Source organism: Colletotrichum scovillei, assembly GCF_011075155.1.
Source record: "Colletotrichum scovillei strain TJNH1 chromosome Unknown Contig00003, whole genome shotgun sequence".
NCBI lineage: Eukaryota > Fungi > Ascomycota > Sordariomycetes > Glomerellales > Glomerellaceae > Colletotrichum > Colletotrichum scovillei.
Window position 1 is genome coordinate 412,246 of NW_023336261.1, and position 21,074 is coordinate 433,319.

General features: G+C 49.6%; 8 protein-coding genes across 8 annotated transcripts; 2 read left to right on the top strand and 6 right to left on the bottom strand.

Annotated features, from left to right (window-relative positions):
* Window positions 1-86: 86 nt before the first annotated feature.
* On the bottom strand, window positions 87-1,739 carry HER10_EVM0006670 (major facilitator superfamily transporter). Its single transcript, XM_035476250.1, has 2 exons — window positions 829-1,739; window positions 87-773 (listed from the first exon to the last, which is right to left on the bottom strand). Exons 1-2 carry the CDS (start codon window positions 1,651-1,653, stop codon window positions 261-263), a joined length of 1,338 nt encoding a protein of 445 aa, XP_035336148.1. The 5' UTR covers window positions 1,654-1,739; the 3' UTR covers window positions 87-260.
* Window positions 1,740-2,305: 566 nt separating this feature from the next.
* Window positions 2,306-3,909, bottom strand: HER10_EVM0006544 (uncharacterized protein; the record flags this gene model as incomplete). Its single annotated transcript, XM_035476127.1, has 2 exons — window positions 2,306-3,427; window positions 3,493-3,909. The coding sequence occupies 2 exons, from the start codon at window positions 3,907-3,909 to the stop codon at window positions 2,306-2,308; spliced, it is 1,539 nt and encodes a 512-aa protein (XP_035336132.1).
* Window positions 3,910-4,985: 1,076 nt separating this feature from the next.
* Window positions 4,986-6,464, bottom strand: HER10_EVM0007151 (beta-glucosidase; the record flags this gene model as incomplete). The annotated part of the gene is made up of 1 exon (XM_035476717.1): window positions 4,986-6,464. One exon carries the CDS (start codon window positions 6,462-6,464, stop codon window positions 4,986-4,988), a length of 1,479 nt encoding a protein of 492 aa, XP_035336194.1.
* Window positions 6,465-7,222: 758 nt separating this feature from the next.
* On the bottom strand, window positions 7,223-8,242 carry HER10_EVM0008201 (necrosis inducing protein; the record flags this gene model as incomplete). Its single annotated transcript, XM_035477733.1, has 2 exons — window positions 7,223-7,892; window positions 7,983-8,242. 2 exons carry the CDS (start codon window positions 8,240-8,242, stop codon window positions 7,223-7,225), a joined length of 930 nt encoding a protein of 309 aa, XP_035336286.1.
* A 2,045-nt stretch (window positions 8,243-10,287) lies between these two features.
* On the top strand, window positions 10,288-11,012 carry HER10_EVM0005975 (EC51a protein; the record flags this gene model as incomplete). The annotated part of the gene is made up of 3 exons (XM_035475573.1): window positions 10,288-10,730; window positions 10,802-10,863; window positions 10,924-11,012. The coding sequence occupies 3 exons, from the start codon at window positions 10,288-10,290 to the stop codon at window positions 11,010-11,012; spliced, it is 594 nt and encodes a 197-aa protein (XP_035336082.1).
* A 429-nt stretch (window positions 11,013-11,441) lies between these two features.
* On the bottom strand, window positions 11,442-13,621 carry HER10_EVM0012038 (uncharacterized protein; the record flags this gene model as incomplete). Its single annotated transcript, XM_035481442.1, has 4 exons — window positions 11,442-11,807; window positions 11,857-12,154; window positions 12,210-12,630; window positions 12,685-13,621. 4 exons carry the CDS (start codon window positions 13,619-13,621, stop codon window positions 11,442-11,444), a joined length of 2,022 nt encoding a protein of 673 aa, XP_035336631.1.
* A 2,356-nt stretch (window positions 13,622-15,977) lies between these two features.
* On the bottom strand, window positions 15,978-17,289 carry HER10_EVM0003949 (uncharacterized protein). The gene is made up of 2 exons (XM_035473610.1): window positions 16,624-17,289; window positions 15,978-16,558 (listed from the first exon to the last, which is right to left on the bottom strand). The coding sequence occupies exons 1-2, from the start codon at window positions 17,019-17,021 to the stop codon at window positions 16,366-16,368; spliced, it is 591 nt and encodes a 196-aa protein (XP_035335889.1). The 5' UTR covers window positions 17,022-17,289; the 3' UTR covers window positions 15,978-16,365.
* Window positions 17,290-19,687: 2,398 nt separating this feature from the next.
* On the top strand, window positions 19,688-20,974 carry HER10_EVM0001305 (capsule polysaccharide biosynthesis protein; the record flags this gene model as incomplete). The annotated part of the gene is made up of 2 exons (XM_035471060.1): window positions 19,688-20,261; window positions 20,344-20,974. Exons 1-2 carry the CDS (start codon window positions 19,690-19,692, stop codon window positions 20,972-20,974), a joined length of 1,203 nt encoding a protein of 400 aa, XP_035335642.1. The 5' UTR covers window positions 19,688-19,689.
* Window positions 20,975-21,074: the final 100 nt, after the last annotated feature.

The following is a 21,074-nucleotide window of genomic DNA, read 5'->3' on the forward strand; positions in this document are numbered from 1 at the left end:
GACTGGAATAATGTCTTATACCTTGAATTAGTCTTGCTCAACTGTGATGCTTTTTGTCTATTCTTCCCAAGTCTTTCTCAACCGTTGCAAGCCATGTGCCCCCCATCCACATAGCCCAGTTGACTGCTAGTACGGCAAACCCAGTCCATCACTTGCCCTAGCAACATCTCCCTTAGCATCGCCTGCTGCTCAACGGTCAATACCCTTCAGTGTAATGAACACAAGTCTTTGCGGACTTTCATTAACGCTCACAACTGCACTCAAACCTTCGCTCTCAATACATTCCCAACAGCCGCTATTCTAGCAGCGACCAGACTGCCGACGCCCAACAAAGTTATCACAGCCGCCCAGATCTGCGCCCAGATATACTTTCCACCCGACACGTCGAGGATCGCACCAGCGATAGGAGGCCCTGCTAAGGAAGCCACACCCACAATTGTCGCGATCATTCCGAAGCGTGCTCCCATCTTCGTGGGGTCTACAGTCAAACTCGCTAGGGCAGGTGTAAAGACGCCTTGCACGAAGCCGTTTGCGATGCCAAAGAAGACACTCAGGACATAAAGCCCAGGACTCGTGTGGACTCCAATCCATGCAAAGTACATACCACTCACGACCACGTTGCTGATGATGAACATATTGATCGAGCCTAGATAGCGCCCAGCTATGAATCCGGAGAGAACACGACTGGGTATTCCTGACGAGTTCAGAATCAGCAGCAAGGAGACAGAGTCTGTGAAAGACAGCCCAATGACCTCGCGGGCAAAGACATTCATCTGTAAGCGAATCAGCATTCAGTCTCACCTCCAGGGCCAGGAAAGCATAACTTACATAGAAGAGACTGAAGTAAAGAGACAGGAAAACGAAGAAGCTCCCGATAGCGAAACACGTATAGGACCGTTCTCTAAATGCACCCCACTCGACCAAAGGACCCTTTTTCCTAGGCGCCAGCCGCGGTCTCATCAGCGCAATCGCAATAACACCAAGGACTAACATCATCAACGCCTGACACCTCACAGCCCACGCAAAGCCCACATGAGGCATCGTGTAATTTAGCAAAATAGGAAATGTAACAGAGCCGAGGCCTGTCCCAGTGGTAACAATGGAGAGCGCCAGAGTCTTGCGCCTCTTAAAGTACGAGCCGACGATGGTAATGCCCGGCATGAACATGATGCCCATCCCGAGTCCGGTGCAGAAACCCTGTGCAAGGAAGATTTGCCAGTATGCGTGGCAGAAACTGGTCAAGAATGTCCCCATCACGGCCATGAATAAGCCGACGATGACGGCGTGACGGGTATAGCCTGCGTCGGCTAGGCGGCCCGATAGCGCGCAGATGCCGAAAGTGAGGAAGATCTGGATCGAGCCTATCCATGATGCCTGCGATGAGGGCAGGTTGAGGGTAGTGGTGTAGTAGAGCTGGTAGACACCGTATGAGGAGGGGTAACCCCAGGCGATTTGGTTGATCAAGTGTGAGGCTAAGACTTGCAACCAGGCTGTGGTGCCTCCATCTGGATATGTGAATTCTTCTTCCTCTTCCTCGACGATTGAACTTTGTCGGGAATTGGGGTGGTTGAGCGGGGGATCTGCTCCAGGGTATGGCAATGATGATTGCGGCTGTTGCAGACCGAGGGTCTGTTTTTCCCGAGGATTTAACATGATGCTAGGGGCACTTTAAGAGTTGGTTGTGGTACAAGAATACGAAGCAGACTTTTAATGGCACATACGGGGAAATGGGGTTGAAGCTCAATGTTGTTGAATTGGGAGAGACACCAAACTGCATTCGGATGGTTCGAGTGGCTCTATGAAATAGGAAAGGAACGATTGGGTGACTCACAAACCATCTAGCGAATACTCGGATTCTGTAATTCATACCCGGTGTTATCTCCTGACCAGCACAAAGCGCCGGCCAAGGTTTCCCGCGCTTGGCACACCGATCCTGAACCAACTCTTCAGACTGAGACATGAGTCACGTAGACATGTGGAGAATATTGATCGACCCTTGATTGCAGTTATCTACCTAGATCTCCGACAAGGAGTTGGGGTAACAAAGATAAGGAGTTGGTTTGTTGCCCACTTTGTCATTGAATCGCATTCAAGCCAGAAGTACGTTACGAAAACATCACATAGGTGAGTCGCGAATACGTTGAGAATCTGCGCTTACTATGTATTGCAATGGAAAATGTAATGAGTACTACGTAAACCATGCTATTGGAGTTGCAGCTCTAACAAGACTCGGGATTGTTTCTGTCGTATCTCCAAGTACAAGACGTACTTTTTCGTCTAACAATTAGCATCATTAAAGTTGCTCCTATGCACGCGTTGTGATGATAACTCTTTTGTACCGGCGGATCGCGTACGGCCCCTTTTTGGTACGAACCTGTAACACGACATTCCACTCCTCCCCATCCGTCGCAGAGCCGACCTCAATTGGCGGTGAGATATGTACCTTTGGTCCAAGTGTGACATTGGCAAAGCCAGCCTCATTCAGAGAGAGAATACCATTCGTCCCGAGTGGAGGCGTGAGTGGTAGAATTGTGAGGGAAGGTTGGACGCCAAAGCCCAGAGGTGGCGGGTACCCAAACCACTCAAAGTCGAGTTGGCTCGTTTCTCCAGGGTGGTCAGCATCACAAGTGCTAGCCGCGTCGAGAATGATTGATCCATTGAGACTGAGGTCGAATCTTACAACTTCGGTGCCTGTCGAGCCGTTGATGCTCAGTTGAGGTGGATGCGCTACAGCACTCACACTGTTGTTTAGTGTCCACTGCATGCGAGCGGCGAAATCGTCTTGCATGGCATCTCTCCAGCGCCAGACCGTTGCCTGGCTGCTACGGTATAGACTTCCCGAAGGAAGTGATACGCTGTCTGGTGCGTTGCCATACCAATTGAAACCATCTACTTCAGAAACTCTGGTGTAACGGCCTCCCCAGCTTCCCAAGTTAGGCATATCGGGAACTGAAAGGCCATTCGAGATTAACCAAAGAAAGCTAGGCGAGTCGCCCTCCATCCCATACAGAATCTGGGGATAAATGCTCCCGAGAGGTCCGACTCGAATGTTCTCATCGGCCCAAGCATTCTTGATCTTGGTAGTATTCGCAAAGCCATTGTCATCAGTGTTGATGCCGACCCATGTTGCACCTTCAAACTCGTTGAAACCATTGATGCTTGTGATGTACAAGATATCCGGCCATCGTGCTTGGATCCATGAGCCGGTGCCATCCTGGTCAGAGATGGCATAAACTCGAAGTCGTGACCGTAAACGTGCAGCATCTTCTGAAGACTGGTCGGTCTCGATCTGCTTGAGAGCTTGTGCCAGTGTGCCTGCACCGCCCCAGAGACTAACATAAAGTGGCTCCGAGGATTCTTGGAGCTTTTCGATTAGTTGCTTCGCCCCTTCGCTGAGAGATGTGTTCAGCGCTTCCATTCCGTAGACCTACACTCACATAGTCAGGTGAGGTCAAGCTTGACGACAGATGATTCGCAGATTCTGATACCTACCTTTGGCCCAGAGGATACCAATGGCAAGAGGACATCTGAGCTGCTGTACTGGAAGGTCTGCGAAACGTGGTGGTTGAGATTACCCACAACGGTGCCGTATACTTGTAGGATTCTTGTCATCTCTTCCGGGTGTGTCTCGTTTCTCAAGAACGTTGATGTAGTTGCGCAAAGCCCGCGAATATCCAGGTGATTCGAGTACAAGAGTAAGCGGATGAGTGACATGGAATCGTCGGGTTCGTTGAGGATATCGGAGAAGATGAAGACTCTAGGCTTAATCACACTTTGGATTCCATTGGATGTGTTCCCGCCATTGAAGCCGGCCTCGCATTGTATGGATTCTGCACTGACTGGCGATGTCAGAAGATGACTCCAAAGCAAAAGAGGGAGTCCAACAACCAAGTGCCAAAATGTTGCCATGCTGGTTCGGGTTTACGATGGAGTTGGCGAATCAGCTGGAATCAAGCGCAGATCGACTGGAGTCAGAAATGGAGGCGGCATGTCTCTTTTCAAGCGATGCAGTGCCTCCTTTCAAGTCCTCCTAGCTTACACCGACAACGCGTCGCACTTCAGGCTGAACGATCCCAGTGCCGCGGTCCGTGTTTACACTTCCCGTCTTGGGAAACATCTATGAAGTCAGTTCGAGAAGTGCTTACAATGCCCCGATCCGTGCCATTTAGAACGTCACGTTGCCAACGTGGAGACTGCGGGGACTCCGGGGTAAATGTGCCGGGGTGACATTGTTTTCTCGTCCTCATCATTGCGTCGGAAAATCCGAGATTGCGTTGCGCGCAGAACCGAATGTTTACTCAAGGCACTATTATCGAACAACGAGCTGTGTGATGTATCACTACTGCTGCTCACCAGTGTGTACTCAGAACATGAGGCAGCGCTCGGATTTTCCGAGATCCAGAATCATCCCTGACGAGAACGCAAGCGGGAGCCGAGCAGCTCGGGGCATCGGTACCGTCTCTCCCAGCGTTTTCGTTTGTGAGGCTTACTGACGCTGGTTGCTTTTCCCCAGCGAATTGGAGATTTTAGTTCCATCAACGAACAAGGGTACTACTTTATCTTTCAGCTACCCCAATGTCATACAACTTTCTTTTTTAGATCGTAACTCAAATTTTCGCACCTGAAAGACACAACCTAAGTCGCGATGATCGATCGCTGGCATCCTGACTTCCAAGGACGCAGAGCTCAGGATCATGAGCTCTCAACCCTCCGGGAATAACATGGATCTGTTCAGCCTTGGTGGCTCAGTGGTAAAGCGTCTCACTCGTATGGTCTACGTAATGAGAAGATCGGGCGTTCGATTCGCCCTCGAGGCAGGTCTTTTGCTATTTCGACTCAGATGATTTGTTTTTGAAGCTCTAACGCATAAATAGTCTATAGGAACACATCACTCAGGTGTCTTCATATCCGTTTACGCGCTAGTCGTAAGCTCTTTGCAGTTTGGACGGATTTTGTCTCCAGTTCGAGATAATCAATCTTCCTATTCATTCTTTGCTAATCAGATGCTTGAAGAAGTCTCCAAGGAAAAGAGCCGATCTCTTCGGGTAGCGTGTCTTTTCGGGACTCTCATAGTCGATCCACGTCGCTCCGAACCTGTCCGAGAACCCTGCCGCCCACTCCCAGTTGTCCGTAAACGTCCATCCAAAGTAGGACTTGATAACCACACCTTCTTGCGAAGCCTTCGCCACCTCTGTGAGGTAACTCTTGAAGAAGTCAACGCGGAATGGGTCCTCGAGAATATCGTCAGGGCCCTTGGGCTTCCAATCATGCTCGCCTTGCGCTGTGGTCCCATTTTCCGTAATGTAGATGGGCACATGGTACCGATTCCAGATCCATCGCAGCAACTTTGCCCATCCCCACGGCGTCGTGCGCAACCAGTAGGTATCGCTCATCGGCCCGCGCGGCACACCCTCCTTGTTCTCGTCAAACTGTTCAATGTTGCCCTTGTGGTCGTTGATGTCGGCCGGACCATCGCGGTGCTTGACGTAAAACGCAGAGTACGAATTCATACCGTAGACCTCAGAACTGCCTAGTACAAGCTTGCTCTCCTCGCTCGTGAACCGTGGCAGTCTGTCACCGAGTTGCGCGCGCATGGACTCCGGGTAGTCGCCAGTCTTATACAGTGGGTCAGCGAACCACGCAATCTCGAATTCCTGGGCCCTCTGCGCGGCTTCGACGTCGAGCGGGTCCGATGCGTCCCAGGGCTCAGACCAGTTTCCGTGCAACGTGATCATGATCTTGCCCTTTTGTGTTGGTTTGAATTCCTTTTTGTACATGTCGGCCACGTAGGCGTGGGAGATGAGCTCGGTGTGCGCGACGATGAAGGGCTCGGTGGAAGAGTCGCCCTCTTCATTGAGCTCGCGGAAGCTGGAACGGGCTGGGGCGTGTACTCCGGCGGCGTAACCCGCGAGGGTGTAGACCCCGGGCTCATTGTAGGTGATCCAGTCCTTGACTCGGTCGCCAAAGCGCTCGAAGCACACACGAGCGTATCGAACAAAGTCGGGCGTGTACTTTTCCTTGTCCAGCATACCACCATATCGATCCTCGAGGGCTTGCGGGGTGTCCCAATGGAAGAGCGTGACGTATGGGGTGATGCTGTTGGCGAGTAACTCATCAATGAGGCGGTTATAGTACGCGATGCCGTCCTCGTTGACGGGGTCGTCTTTGCCGCCGAGTGGGATGATTCGTGACCATGAGAGAGAGAAGCGATAGCCGCTGACGCCGTATCTCTTCATGAGTGCGACATCTGTCTTGTAGAGGTCGTAGGAGCGCACGGCATCGTCGCCTGTGCTGCCATCTTTCACCTTTCCTGGAGTATGCGCAAATTTGTCCCAGATGGACTCGCCCTTGCCATCCTTGTTCCAGGCACCCTCGACTTGAGCAGCGGCCGTGGCAAAGCCCCAGGTGAAGTCGGACGGCAGAGCGCCCTTGATGGACTTGTCAAACTCGAACTGGGAAGCCATTGTATTCAAGTGGTGTATGAGATTGCTCACGATCTCACTTTTCACTTAACCATCGAACGCAAAATATCATTAATACACTGAACGTCGACCATCTTCAACCCCGCCTCACGATCATGTGCTGATAGCTCCAATCATTCTACAGATGCAGCGTCGTCGGAAGTCACTAAAGGGGGATCCTTGCGGCGGGATGAGATGAAATTGATTCGTGGAGGGGAACCATGTCGGTCACAGCTCCCCCGACAGCGGGCGATCAGATGAACGGCCCCAATGACGGTGTCTCACTTAGCCCCGACAGGGTCCATCATACCTACCTCACATTTGATGAGGGACTCTTTGAGTGGTGTGGTCGTGAATGTCCGAACTTGTAATTGAACAAGCCACTCGAAGACAGAAGACCTTGAATATTTCTCGAATTTCCCTATTGGTTCACGCAATAAACTCTTGCCGAACCTTAGTTTCCATGTATTATTCTTGCATGGTCAATTGCCACAAGTATCAAATTCACACATGCGGATTCCACTCAGCGTACATATCCGCAAGCTCCATCCGCAAATCCGGGCCCGGAATCCATACTGATATGGGCTGTTCCAAGAGGCGATGAATGACAACCAGAAATTGAGAACACCGTTACTTAGTATTATGTACCTTAGGTAAATGCATCTGCTATCTCGAAGTCCTAGACCAATACGCTTTTTCTAGGCAAAATGATTTACGCCTTGAACTGTCTTCATCTCCTCGTGCCATGACTGGTCCCATTCTTAAAGACCGGTGGCCTCGGGCCCGGGCGCCGCAGTGGACGATGCAATCGGGTCCCCGAAATCAGGATCAATTTCGTCCTGCGACGGCGTATCATCGCCACAATCCGTACCATCTGGACCAACGCCAGTGAAGAAGGTATCGCTGTAAGCAGAGTCGAGAGTCCCTTGGAAGTTGGCGTCGCTGAAGGGAACTCTGGTGTGCTCATAACGGATGCCATTCAGCTGCTCTTTTGCTGCAGCTGGGAGGCGATCCCAGGCAACCAGAGGGGGGCTCAAGGCCCCTTCGGGACCATTTGCGGAAGGGATAAGAGGAACTCCGGCATCGTATGCTAGAATAGGGCGTGTTGCTGTTGCTGAGTTCTCCCAGCTGACGAACAGGGTGTTGGTGTTGTGTGTGGTGTCGAATGCGCCTTGTGGGTTCGTAGAGTACGCGACGCCGCGAGGCGAAAAGTTTGCGATATCGTCGGGACATTTATCGACGGCGAGCCAAACGACGGCTGTGATCCAGTGATGCTTATGCTGCTCGTCGTTACCCTGCACTTTGGGTAGGTAATAGCTGTAGATGATGCCCGTCCGGTCATGGGATTTTCCGATTCGCGTGTAAGTCTGACCAGTTTGGCCCAAGTCGCGGCAATCGCCGCCGGCTTTACCTGTTGGCTTCAAACCAGCACTAGCATTCGAGCTTCGTCAGTATATGCGATCTATGTCGCTTGGCTCTTAAAGTTGAATCTCACAAGTCCTAATGGTTATTCTCACTTACCCAGCAGCACCATCAGCGTCGACCGCTGCGTACGGAACACATCCGTGCCATGAGTGAAGCAGGGGCTTGAAGGTCATCTGGACCTCTCCATCGAGATCATAGCCAGGGGCTTCCGCAAGGGGGGCGACTTTGTCGTGATTCGCCCATTTGTCGTTAACCGCAACGTCGCCACCGCGCTTCCAGTGTGTATGTGAAGTTTCTGCGCTAGCAAAGTCCAACGAAGATATGAAAAGAGATAGAAGAGAGGCTCGGAGTGACATCTTGAGACGATTTTGTCAAGGAAACCTGAGAATACACCGTAGAAGATGAGATGTCTGATACCCTTTGCTGCTAGCCAGGAAGATCGAAGTGCAAAGGCTTAAAGAGTCTTATAGTCAACTGGTTCATCCATGGTAATCTTGCTAGAAGACTAACAGGTGGTAAAGAACGCTCTCCCGATATTGTCTTACTCTGCCAAATCAACGAGCCAGAGATGACAATGGTTGATCGATGAGAACCATCTTTCCAACGGAGAAGACCGTGAAGTATAATTGATTAGATCCAATCAGGGTGTAATAATGAATGCTGTGAGCTATCACGAACTGCAGCGTGACCTACTGAGCCTCATAATTTACTGCGCTCAAGATTTCGCTTGAAATCCATGCGGCTACGAATGTACAGCTGGAATCGCGGCGTACGCCGAAAGCTTCCTAGACGACACTGAGAATCAAGTCAAGGGAGGCTACCTTGGCGGTGCCTCGGTTTCATTTACTTATGTTTTTGAATTCATCAATGTTTGCGTTTACCAAGCAGCACACCTGCTCTGAAATCATATGTAAGCAGTAAACAAACGAACACCATACCATTACCCGCTTTTGACAACAGGTAAATAGATGAAATTCTACGCCATAACGATTAATCTTCCTAAACATGCAAGGCAAACCCTGATTAGTGATTAAACCGTCAATGTCCGCTTACCTGTCTCGCGTCTATCCCGACCGACTCAGGATGTGCAACGGTGAACCCGAGGAAAAGGCAAATAGAGGAGCCAAGGTATGACTAAAGGAGTCATGCTATTCCTGGCGACAATCCCGGAGATCTGCGTCTTCCGTTGGAATAAAAAAGTCAATCTAGAATCACGCCCATGTACCGCGTACCGACGTCGTATGATCCCACTTCAGGGTTTGCCGTGTGAGCATCAAGTAGGGTGCCGCTGGGGTCTACCTTACCCTGGATACCCCTCAATAGTAGTATAGATTGATGAACACACTAGGCTGCGAGAGATTTTCTCTTAAAAAGAACGTACGAAAAATAGTCTGATGATAATTCAATGATACAAGTCAGCTACATATACGTGCATAACTAAAAGCCGTACGTGCCTTGGCCATTCGGTGTCGAACATCACCATTCACTTTCGTACTTCAATGCCTAAGGTAGGCAAGACTATTTCCTGGGGGTCTACGCTATTTTCTGGTTGAGAGTCTGCTCGGCCTGGTGGAGGGAACTTGGGGATTCTAAGATTGGGAAGGAGTACCGTCGGTCTCGCGAATAATGTTCTCTCCATGAGTGGAGCTTCCACTCTAGAACTTAGAAAAGAGAGGTATTCATGCCGCTTAGGCAACGTAAAGATGCCGAGCTGATTGGCGATAATTAAGGTGCAATCAATGTCGGAATCCAACGTTATGAAGGTGCCTGCATTCTCGGCGAATTTCTCGTTGGTTTGATCCTTGTTCTGTTCCTTAAATTCCGTCGGGAACAGATTGCTCCGTGGCAACCCATACGCCCGAAGTGGCCGGGACTTTCGGGTTGACGCTTTGACTTACGGAATCGTCCAGGAGGCTCTTGGACGGCGACTCTGTTCTTTTGTTGTGTTGTGACTCGAGTCATTCATTGACATGAGTCCCTTATCAGGTGTTGCCAAGAATGCAGTCAATATGCCGCTGGTGACTCCATCTCGTGGGATCTCTCGCTTCAAACAGGAATAGAACACTTATTTGAACTACCTCATCAATTTGTGTTGGCCATTGTGAGAATTGATTGTCGAAGGGTCTTTCTCGGACCCGAAAAGTGCCCTCAACTTAGACAGCATCTCTTCGGTGGAATTTATCTAGGTTTTTGACGTCTAAACCCACCAGATGGATGAACATCTTGGCTACGGGATGGCCGAGGATGAGGACTTTCGATCTCATGAGCTTTGGTATTGCGCAGAATGAAAGACTATTAGCTCAAATTTTCTCACGTATAAATGGTTCGAAACTTCAATTCTCTGTTGTCAATCAATACCATCCCATCTCCAGCGTACCAAGTGTCTTTGAAAACATTCACAATGAGGTTTCTGCAACTTCTCGCCTACTGCGTCGCCGCCTCCGGTCTGGCTCTTCCGAAGCTTGACACAGACCTCGCAGTACGCGCTCCAGGCGACTTAGCTACTACGGAAAGCATCGCATTCGACGCCGATGGCATCTTATCCCGCGACTCTAGTGCGGCATGGATAGAGGCCGAGAAGGTCGTCGGCACCCTGAGGCACAACACATACTACTATTTCATGTCCTGCAACAAGGCGTATCCTGGCCAAAAGGGCATGACTCCTTCTCAGCAGTACACCATTGACCAGACAGGCTGTCTACATACTGGTCTGATCATTGGAAAGACTGCTGTCTTCCAGAAGAAGTTCAAGGCCAGCTATCTTCACGTCAGGCGTCTGGCAGACAATCCCAACACATGGACTCAGACTAGACACGATTGGGACGAAGTCAAGAGAATGCAGCAGTAAGATTCTCTCCAAGCTACATTTCGCTAGAGGAAAGTAGAAATATGTACTAAACCTGCTTTCTTCATAGCATCGATTACGGTGGAACTACGACATCGTCCAAGGGCAACCTCGATAGGGTTGTGAGAAAGGGTATGGCTGTCCCTATGATAACCTTGACGAGACACGAATGCTAACATATATTGGCTATAGGTGAGGAGTGGATTGCACTATCTGGCGGCCAGTACTCTGCCGACTGGAACTGCTTGGCCTACTACCGTTTCATGGCCTCGAAACTCTGAACGGAGGCTTTATTTATTAGTTGAGAACATGAGTCCAGCTCATAATAGAAGGGTGTCTATCAGAAAGAACTGCTAGCTGTCGCATCGATCCCGATTTATCTGCAATCAATCTGTTAGTCGTCAGACAGAATGAAGTATTATAATTAATCTGAAGCAGTTGAGATTGATCTATTCGAATCTTAAGGACTGTGCCTTCTCCATCTCCAGGCGGCGCTACACTAGTTCAAGGATACGAATCTTCCGCGCCGTTCAAAATTGAAACATCGTCAGTCCCCTACCCAACGTGACTGGCGGTCATATTCACATAGTCGCAAGAGCTTTTAGCAGAGAGGCAGCATTGTGTAAATAACACCAGGGTACTTATCAAATTAGTGAGGAGAAATTATTGGCCAATCAGCTAACGATTCTTTGGATATTTGATAGCTTTTGTCACCTGTTATTTGATCCTGATGGACTTGGAATGAACCAGTCGAAAGTGTTTAATAAGTCAAAGCGAAAAGCAGGTAGCTGCAGTGGCCTTGATTCTAAGATACTCGGACTTCTTGCATCTTGTTGCCAATCGTTGCCATTCAGATGGTGGTCCAAGACACGCTGGATGAGGTGCTTAAAGCTTGCGCATGACTGTCCGGCAGGTGCAGAAGGGGAAACCCAATCGAGGAACCCTATTAGCAGACTGAGCTGTTGTACAATAGAGGATCTTGTCATTTCAATGTTTTGGGTGTTGGAATATGCAGGGCTCGGCTGGAGCAATCCCTGACATAGGATACCACCAGCAGGGGCACCATACTCTAACAGCTAAATTCCAATTTAGTAAGTGCATATAGTAAGGTGCAAGGCTTCTTACCAGCCATTCGAAGTCACGTAGAATGACAGGATCGTTAAGAGAGTCTCGGCGCTTCCAGAGTTCGATAGTCAACCTCACAAGATCGAAACTTGTTGAGAGCAGCTCAGTATCGTCGAAATTGCTGCAGCGGAGAAGCAACCTTTCTGCAAAGAAGAGGTTTTTCAGATGATCGAGTTGGAGCGTAATCCTGAAATACAGGGTACGACTATCAAGATCAGGATCAATGAGATCGTTTAGACTATACCTCAAGGCATCCGGAATCTTGGAAGGGAATACGAGTTGTCGATCCTTCAAGGCTCTGTCCCCAGATATTAGTCCACCTCAATTGATACAAGGGCAGAAGATTTACGGACTGGATTTGATCGCGTTCTACCTCCTTGCTGTGAGATAACGCAACAGCAATGAGTTCGTCTCGGATGCTGGCAATCATGTATCTTGCTCGAATGACAGTTGAAGGATGTATTTCCCCACTCGTATTCCAGCCCTGGTCGTCAAGTGATTGAACTGCATGGGACAAAGCAGTCTTGTCTGATGCAAGATCTTTGTCGCTAATGTCGAGAGGCATTGGAGTAGAGCAGAAGCTGTTTGTCAAGAGAGGCGGCCGGCCGGTGAAAGAAACAGCAAATTTGTCACTGGTGAAAACCTGGGCCACGACTCGTCGCCGATTTTCGGAGCAAAGTGTTGGTTCGTAAGAGGGCCCATTCTCTAGACTATGGTATCCAAGATACGTGAGCATGGTAACAGACAGACTATGAGACACATAGCTCGAGATGCCTATGAGCAATTAGCATCGGCGCCAAAGAGTTGTTGAAGGGTTGTAGTAATTACGGGCATCACCATCAACAATGGAATCAAAGATTGCTTTGCGTCGACAAAGTTCCAACAACAGATCGTTGCCATCAGTAAAGGTACGTGAAAGCTCAATGCAATAGCCTAGACAGGCTTGAGCTGTTTGAGGAGATACGCTCTCCGAGAATGCGTTCAAATGATGACGATACAGAGAACCAACATCATCCGAAACACGTGCGATACTGGCCCACAGGAGTCCTATGGACTCCCAACGGAGGTTTTGGTCATGAAACTGACTGATCCATTGAGAAGCGTCATCTTGCTCATCCTCAATAGCACGGCGGGTATTCCTACAGAGGATCTCGGCCAAGTCGCTAAAGCATTTGTCGCCCTCATCTGGTAACGTTTCAAATGCAGCTTGAAGTGATTTGATGATCCGATTAACAGCAATTTGGCTCCATCCCTTCTGCTCATGGAAGGGTTCATGACAGTACGCCTGCAAGCTAGGCAAACAACGTAGCACGAAGAGAGCCGATTCTTGGCAAGGTGACGGGAGCTCACGAAAGATGACTCTATCGTGACTTTCTTCGTGACTTTGTGCGAGCCTTTTGCTGGGGTCCAAGAGCGAAGTGCCTCCACTGGCTAGGAAAAGGTCAAACTCAGTCTCTTCAAAAACTTTGTTATGACTTGTGTAGCCAAAATAGCCCGAAGGAGTAGAATTTGACGTGGTATTTGCCACTGCTTCCTGTCCGAGGCTTGGACCGGTCTCAATACCGAGGTCGGCAGCTAAATCCGGCGTATGCGTCTCCAGTTGCGGTGTCGAAGGGTATATGCAGTTGAGCTTAGTTCGTGCTCTCTGACAGCGATTGCATACTGGCTGTGAGCGGTCGCAAGCAAGCTTCCGGGTGCGACAAGGAGCACACGGCGGCTGGCGGGTGTTGCGACAAGACGGGGATAAAGAATCGAGGGGGACCATGGTTCAAGCAGGCGATAGATTCAAGCGAATGTGAGCGTATACGCAGTAACAGACGTTTGGTCGATTGATCGACCGAAGCGACTCCTCCTAGGTAAGACGACATTACTGGTTGATTGACTGAGCGATTGAATTTTCTTGCTTGGTTCCAGAAGCCTTTGTCAGCAGCTATGGTCGCAAAGCGGCGCTCATGCTCGGCTTCGGTCACTTGCAGCAAATAAATGTAACGGCTTCGGCTAGTGTGTCAATCACCCCAAACTCCTATTAATACTTGCTAAGGAAGAACAAGGCTTCGGCCCGAAGCCGAGACCAAGGCTGGATTTTGGCCAGCAATCTGAATCAAAGTAATATCAACTGCTTCTGAGAACCGAGAGTATTATGGTAAGTATAAAGTAGAAGGGACTTCCCAGCTCTCATAATCCTAAGTGCACTCGTATCTCTGATGAAACGCTCTCAGTTTTCTTCATTCTACTTCACAATAACGCCATTATGCATGCGGAGGAGGCTCTCAACGGCCTGATAGGGAAGTATCCCGCCAAGGCACACGCGTTACGTGTAGCTCAGTATATCCATGCTAAGATGCCTCACACGAACGGTTTTCTTTTTCTTACTGGGGCCCGAGAGGAATTCTACGATGATTCAGACCTAGCGATTCCGTACCGACAGCAGAGGCCCTTCATGTACTTGACTGGTGTTACCACTCCCAACTGCCATCTGATCTACGACATCAGAAAGGCTCATTTGACGCTCTTTGTCCCACCCATCAACCCCGAAGAGATCATCTGGTCTGGATTGCCCCCATCGAACGAGGAAATCCTTGGCAAATACGATGTTGACTCTGTGTTGTCCAACACAGAACTCCAATCATCACTGGACTTCATCGGAAGCCAAGCATGCCAGCGCGAGACCGCAATATTCACCAGCGGCGACCACCAGAGGTCTGGTTATAAGTTTCCTACGGAAACGGTAGTAGACTCGACCCTACTCAAAGAAGCAACTGACGAGTGCCGAGTGATCAAAGATGATTACGAAATTGCTTTAATGTACAAGGCGAACATCATCAGTTCTGTTGCCCATCGAGCGGTGATCAAATCCCTCAAGGAATGCAGAACCGAATCAGAGATTGATGGGGTGTTTCTGGGGGAGTGCACGAAACAGGGAGCAAAGATGCAAGCTTATCCGAGCATTGTCGCAAGTGGGCGCACAGCGGCAACGATGCACTACGAGAGCAACAATCAGAACCTCTATCAGAGTGGCAAACCCAAGGATGTGGTTGTGGTGGATGCTGGCGCTGAGTGGAACTGCTATGGTGCAGACATTGTGAGCTTGTCGTCCTTACCTTTCTCCTGAATCTGACTGACAAAAGCAGACTCGAACTCTTCCTATCTCTGGCAGATTTACCCGCGAATCACGCGCGATCTATGATATCGTGCTGAACATGCAAGAACAATGCATTGCAGAATTGAAGGAAGGGGTGTTGTGGGATGATCTGCATATATTGGCACATAAAGTTGCGATTGATGGTCTCCTAGCCCTTGGGATCTTGGAAGGGGACAAGGATGAGATCCTGAGAGAAAGAGTCAGCACTGCTTTCATGCCCCACGGACTCGGCCACTTTCTGGGCATGGACACACATGATACCGGAGGTCAATGCGACAAGACCGATGACAATCTCGATCCCATGTTCAAGTACTTGAGAGTCAGAAGACATCTACCCGCGGGTTGCATTGTCACGGTGGAACCAGGCGTGAGTTCCATTCCCACCTCCCGACTCCTCATAGACATACGAAATGTTGTTTCTCTGAAGCTGACACAACTAGATACACTTTAACGAACATGTGATTCGGCCTCTTCTCCGTGATGAAAGACTCTCAAAGTTCATCGACGAACAGGTATTGAACCGTTATTGGGATGTTGGGGGCGTGTGGTGAGTCCTTAACAAGTTCCAATAGAATCTCGCACTGTTGACACTGCCTCCTAGCATCGAAGATGACCTTCTAGTCACGGAGTCTGGCAGCATAAACTTGACAAATGTACCCAAAGATCCGGATGAATTGGAGAAAATCTTGTCAGGAGTGGCTGCAAACTCGTGACCAGCCTTTACCACTTAGATTCTAGCTCAAACGATTCAATCAATTCAATCTAAGAACAGGCTCATGTGGATTCAAGCATTACTTGATGTCGGGCGAATGCCGGGAGAGTTCCGGGGCCCGAAAAGTCCGCAGTGGATCTGTGTCGCCGGGCCCACCTTCGGAGCCGTTCAGGCTCGGAACTCTAAAAGTTCCAGCAGAGTGTAATGAGGCGCACTAAGCATGTTCGGACATCCCATCAGCGACTTTAAAATCGCCCAAGAAGGCCCTGGGGCATAGAGAATCAAGCTCAGGCTCGCGGGAAACGGGTATATAAGGCGAACCCGTTTCCCATAAATCGCGCTTTCGACTCATAGCGAGAACGTACTCATAGCTATTTGCACAACTTTACCAGCTTCATTGATGGAGATATGAGCAAGAAAACGGGTGCTGGCCTTTGTCGAGACAATGACCCTGTGGCCGATTGAGTATGCGAAACCAATAAAATTCAATTCTTTACGCCTGGTATCTTAGCCCGAGTTATAGTCATCCTACTCATCATTTACAAAAGGAACTATCACCGAGTCTTCTTTGATACAATCAACTTGTGGACATGACCAAGTCGTAAATGCCGTGTTTAAACCAGTCAATGCTAACCGAAACCCTTTTACCAACGATTTATGCGTATCTCTGGTCCATCTCGTAACGGGCTGCGTTCGGGTCGTAGGTCTTATTGGGTTCGTTGGAGGCGTACCCTCCAGTGTAACCAGTGCTTGGGTTGGCGGGAGCGTAGTTCCCGCGGGGCAGTGTGCCCTTGCGGAACTTGTGGTAGATGACGCTAGCATAAATGAGGAGACCAACGAAGGAAGCGCTGCAGAATCGAGGTTAGTTTGTCGTTCAATGGAAAGAAAAGCCAGTTCGTCGGAATTTGCTTACAGAATGACGATCGCGATAATGAAGGTAAATGCGCCGCCAGCACCGATGATGGTGAGGATGAACAGAATGACCCAGACCAGAGTCTGGATGACGTTGGAGACGAGGAAGAATTTCGGGCTGAGGGTGCGTCGGGAGCGCTTGACGATGCAGACGATGTCGAGAATCAAGCAGATAAGAATGATAACCATTATGACACAGAGGACGCCAATGACCCAGCTTGCTGTTCTGTTGTCGTCGCCGTAGTCGTTCAGAGCCTCCTTGTTAGAGGCCGCGAGGGCGATAGTTCCGGCGTAGAGGACGATCTCAAGAACCATGATCGCGATTCGAATGACCCAGAAGGGAATCAAGACGCGCTTGAGGAACGGCGAGCTATCGCCGATGATGTATGCTTGAGTCATTTTGTCGGTGTTCGTAGTTGGTGTGTTGGAGGTATCTGGTCGATTGCCGGGAGGATTGGGTGTATTATCGCCAAGTAATCGCGGGAGTAGTCTTCAGGTTCTAGACGTAATGTATTCGATGACAACAAGAACGCATTGCCAAATGTCGTGAGAGACTATTGCGCCTTAAGTAAAATTTGACGATGACCACGGCACTCGAAGGATCAAACCCCTTGGACCAACAGCGCCGCACTTCCGTCTCGCTTACAGTTGGAATGTCTTAGTTGCGTTGAACCGGCGCGCCACAGCCCCTATTGACTTGGTCGCCTTGGTCCTTGGCGACACAGCCCTAATTAGACTCTACAGGCCTGCAAAGTAACCTTAAGATAGTCCAACACGCCCAGCAGCGCCCCCAAACATACTCTAAGTGGCTGGAATTGCCCTGTGTTGCCTGTTTCATGGGTCCGAAAGCAAGGTGAATCCTGACTGCCAGGGATCTCGGCTGACAGCAAGCGCCTGTTGGTGCGTCCCTAAGTGGCATAGCCCCGGATCAGCTCGTAGATCCCTGGCTTCTTTGCGTCTTTTACAGTTTTTACCACCTATTCTCGACAACCAGCACACCAAAGTTCCCGATTTCGGGCGGGCCTAGCGAATGTCGCTGCCTGTAGTGGAGATCTTTTTGGCCTGTTGGGCTGACAGGGTGTAAGACTGTACGACTGTGCCCCTCGTACCATTCCTAGACCGTCATTCGCAGATCTCCCTGTATGAAGTCATTTCCATGCCGCACCGCTAACCGCCGAAACTTGAAAGAAGCCATTACGAGATTTGTTTTGGGAGCTGCGGCACTGCACAAATGGGGCCGATTTTAGCTCGGGGTACCTGCACGATTTCCATTCCTCGACCCTGCGTCCGAAATTGCTAACGGCAGCGCCGTTTTGAGTCTCGTCCTCAGGCAGTCACGATGTCTTGGTGAAATGCGATGCGTCGCACACGATCTTATGGTAAGATACGCTGTGGCACTATTTGGTTTCCGATCATGACAGTGGCGTCAGCTACTTTACATTTGCAAAGCGGGAATTGGTAAGATTTGTCCTCATGATGAGCAACGCTATAACATCCGGGCGATACTATGCGCCTCTCGAAAATTGGGATTTCAGTCTTCATTCCGGGATGAAGCGAAGCCATGATCGAGCCGAGAGCCTAGCAGTCGCTCCACCAGAAAAGAGAATGGGAATGTTCCATAGGGGTATCCCCTGATTTACTTCGCCGTCCATACACAAGGCTAGCAGGGGTTGATGTCTTCTTGGGCCCGCGAGAGGAAGCTAGCTTGAGCCAGTGGTCCCAGTAGCCTACCTTACATGTAGCTAAAAGCCATACGAACAGATGGCTTGACTAAAGCCACCCAAATGCCACCAAAACCTTAATTTTTATTTCCCAAATAATCTACTCTTGAAGATCGCTCAGCCCTGTTTACCTAACTCACTTTCAATACCTAGGTCTGTTGCATCTCCAGTAGTTGAATAGTCGCACTTGATTCAATGGGAAGTTAATCACCTCACTCAACATGAACCGAGCTGAAATCCATCGGGAAATGGAGCTCGTGTGCACATGTATTTTTTGTCCCGGTTGAGCACTGCCAAAATGTGATCGATCGGCTTGAGCCAGGGTTCAGGACTTGGCAGTATCTTACCTCAGCCACAAACTCGCGGCTAACACCGATCCTCCCTGACGAACTGTGGCTGGGCATCTGGAGTCAAAAGAGAACGAAAATTTGAGAGCTACCGTGAATGACGGCATCTCACCTGCCCTAAAGGATCGATACGGACTAGGTAATTGGCCCACTGCGTTGTGAAAAGTCCTTGAGTGCTAGATTCACTGACTCGGGAGGTGATCTTCTGATGTGAAATTTCTACGAGTTATTGTTTGCAACATCCGTCTAGATATGAAGGTTGAGACTTGGGACTCAGTATTGCATCAAGCTTACAGAGAAGTCACATCATCGATGCACTCCGCGAAAAACAAACCTCGAGGAAATGAGACGCAGAAATGTCGAGATCATAGCCATTTGATGGCTTTAGATTGGTGTGATATGAGGATTTGGAGACTTCATTCATCTAGTATGAATTACATTGAATGCTTTCTTGTCATCACTTATCAAGTGAGCGATCCGATAGATGTGTGCTCAGAGATTACCCATACATGCTGCATACGTCGTAAACAGGTGCAGTGAGATCCGCCATCGCACAACCAACACACGAATCAAAACAACCCAAATGTCGGCCGAGTCCTGGGCCAACTAACCGATCAATGACTCTTATGTCATCCTACCAATCCAGGAAACAAATCCGCTCTCACCTCCATTTGCTTTGTGCACAAATGTCCACGTTTCCTGTCAGTCAGACTTGGCTACGTCCTGCATCTCATCTTTGTCAGCGCTACATTCACATACCGAGAACGTCATTGGTGCATTGATTATCCGTCAAGCGCCAAATGTGATAGATAGTGGAGATCCATCAATGGCTCCTCGTCAATGTAAGCGCTACAGGTTGCGGTTCTTGCTCCGTGCAACACAGCAGCAGCCCAAACCAACAGGAGTAGAAGTATTTAAGACGCCTCAGTATCAGTCGTTCAATGTTGCCTTGTACTATGACCTTCAAAGCTCCATGTCTCTTGTTACTCACACTTCACAATGTCTTCACCAAAGTTCCAGATCCCGCCAGAGTTTGAATCAAAACTCCGCCATGTTGAACCTCTCGACTCGCGCTCCGATCAGGAGATTCTCAAGTCTTTGAAAAGTCCTCTGCCAGTTACTTCAGAAAAGAACATCTGGGCCTTTTGGGATTCTGGTCTCGACAACCTACCAAGCTGGGGCCAGCGCAACATCATCAACTGGGCTCGACTCTGCGGTCCGGACTGGGTGATTCGCGTTTTGGATGACGTCCCAGACTCTCCAAACAATGCCTTGAACTGGGTCAAGGAAGACCAACTACCCCAGGCCTATATTGCGCACAAGATGGATGGGCCCCGTGTGCGGACTGGTCCCCACAGCGCAGACTTCCTTCGCGGTATCTGTCTGTACCAATACGGCGGTGCGTGGGTGGATGTGGGCACCATCCTCGTTCGGTCCATAGACGATCTCTGCTGGAAGAAACTCGAGGACCCAAACAGCCCTTACCAGGTTTCCGCCCCTTGGATGTACTCGAACGTCGTAGCCAACCATTTCATTGCAAGTCGCAAAAGTGACATGTTCATCAAACACTGGTACGTAAGAATCAGTATCGGAGCTCAACAATACGGCACGACTGCGACTTTGATTGCGGGGGAAAGCTAATTCACTATCAAGGCACGATGTTTTCATGGAGATTTGGAAAGGCCGCAACAGCTCCGATGGCATTTTCGAAAACCCTCTCGTCTCCTTTGCACAAGATATGAACGCCGATGCAGTCGAAGCTCGGAACTTCAAATGGAACTGGAGCGCTCCTCTCCCAAAGGTCTTGGAGTACATTGCCCAAATCGTGTGCTGGATCAGAGTTGCTGCGGTCAAGGAGCCCAACGGCGGCTTTGATGGCGTCGATTACTTCGACAAGAAAATCCTTCTCCACGACTCGCTGTACGAAGACTGGCCGGCAGAAGCCATCATCGGTTGGAATGGTGAGGACCTCTTCGACCTCTTCTCAGTCCGATTGGATGCCGATCCAGAGTCTGAAGAATACAAGAAGGCTTATAACGTCGTATGGACGATCTTGACTGCATCGACTATGCAGAAGGTCACCCACGCCGCAGGCATGACCGCAACGAATGCACTGGGGACTTTGTGGGACATGAAAGAGAATGAGAACAGGGATCGTGAACCTGGAACTTTTGCAGAGTTGCTGCGGTATGGAAGCGTTCATTTTGAACAAAATAGAGAGATTGAGTACATCACGCCGCCGAAGGCTGATTTTGTGTTGGAGAAGGGTGTACTCGAGCCATGAGCGAGTTTTAGCTTTATCAGACTATTGTGGTAGAAGAACGCTCGGTTTCCTACAAAGTAATGTGAGTTGAGACTGACTCCAGCATTCAATTAAAGCAGAA

Excerpts from the sequence above, each read along its gene's own strand:
- HER10_EVM0006670 (XM_035476250.1), bottom strand. The coding sequence starts at position 1,653 with ATGTTAAATCCTCGGGAAAAACAGACCCTCGGTCTGCAACAGCCGCAA. Across the intron at positions 774-828 it reads TTTACTTCAGTCTCTTCTAT|ATGAATGTCTTTGCCCGCGA; the intron begins GTAAGTTATGCT and ends ATTCGCTTACAG.
- HER10_EVM0003949 (XM_035473610.1), bottom strand. The coding sequence starts at position 17,021 with ATGACTCAAGCATACATCATCGGCGATAGCTCGCCGTTCCTCAAGCGC. Across the intron at positions 16,559-16,623 it reads ATTATCGCGATCGTCATTCT|CGCTTCCTTCGTTGGTCTCC; the intron begins GTAAGCAAATTC and ends TCGATTCTGCAG.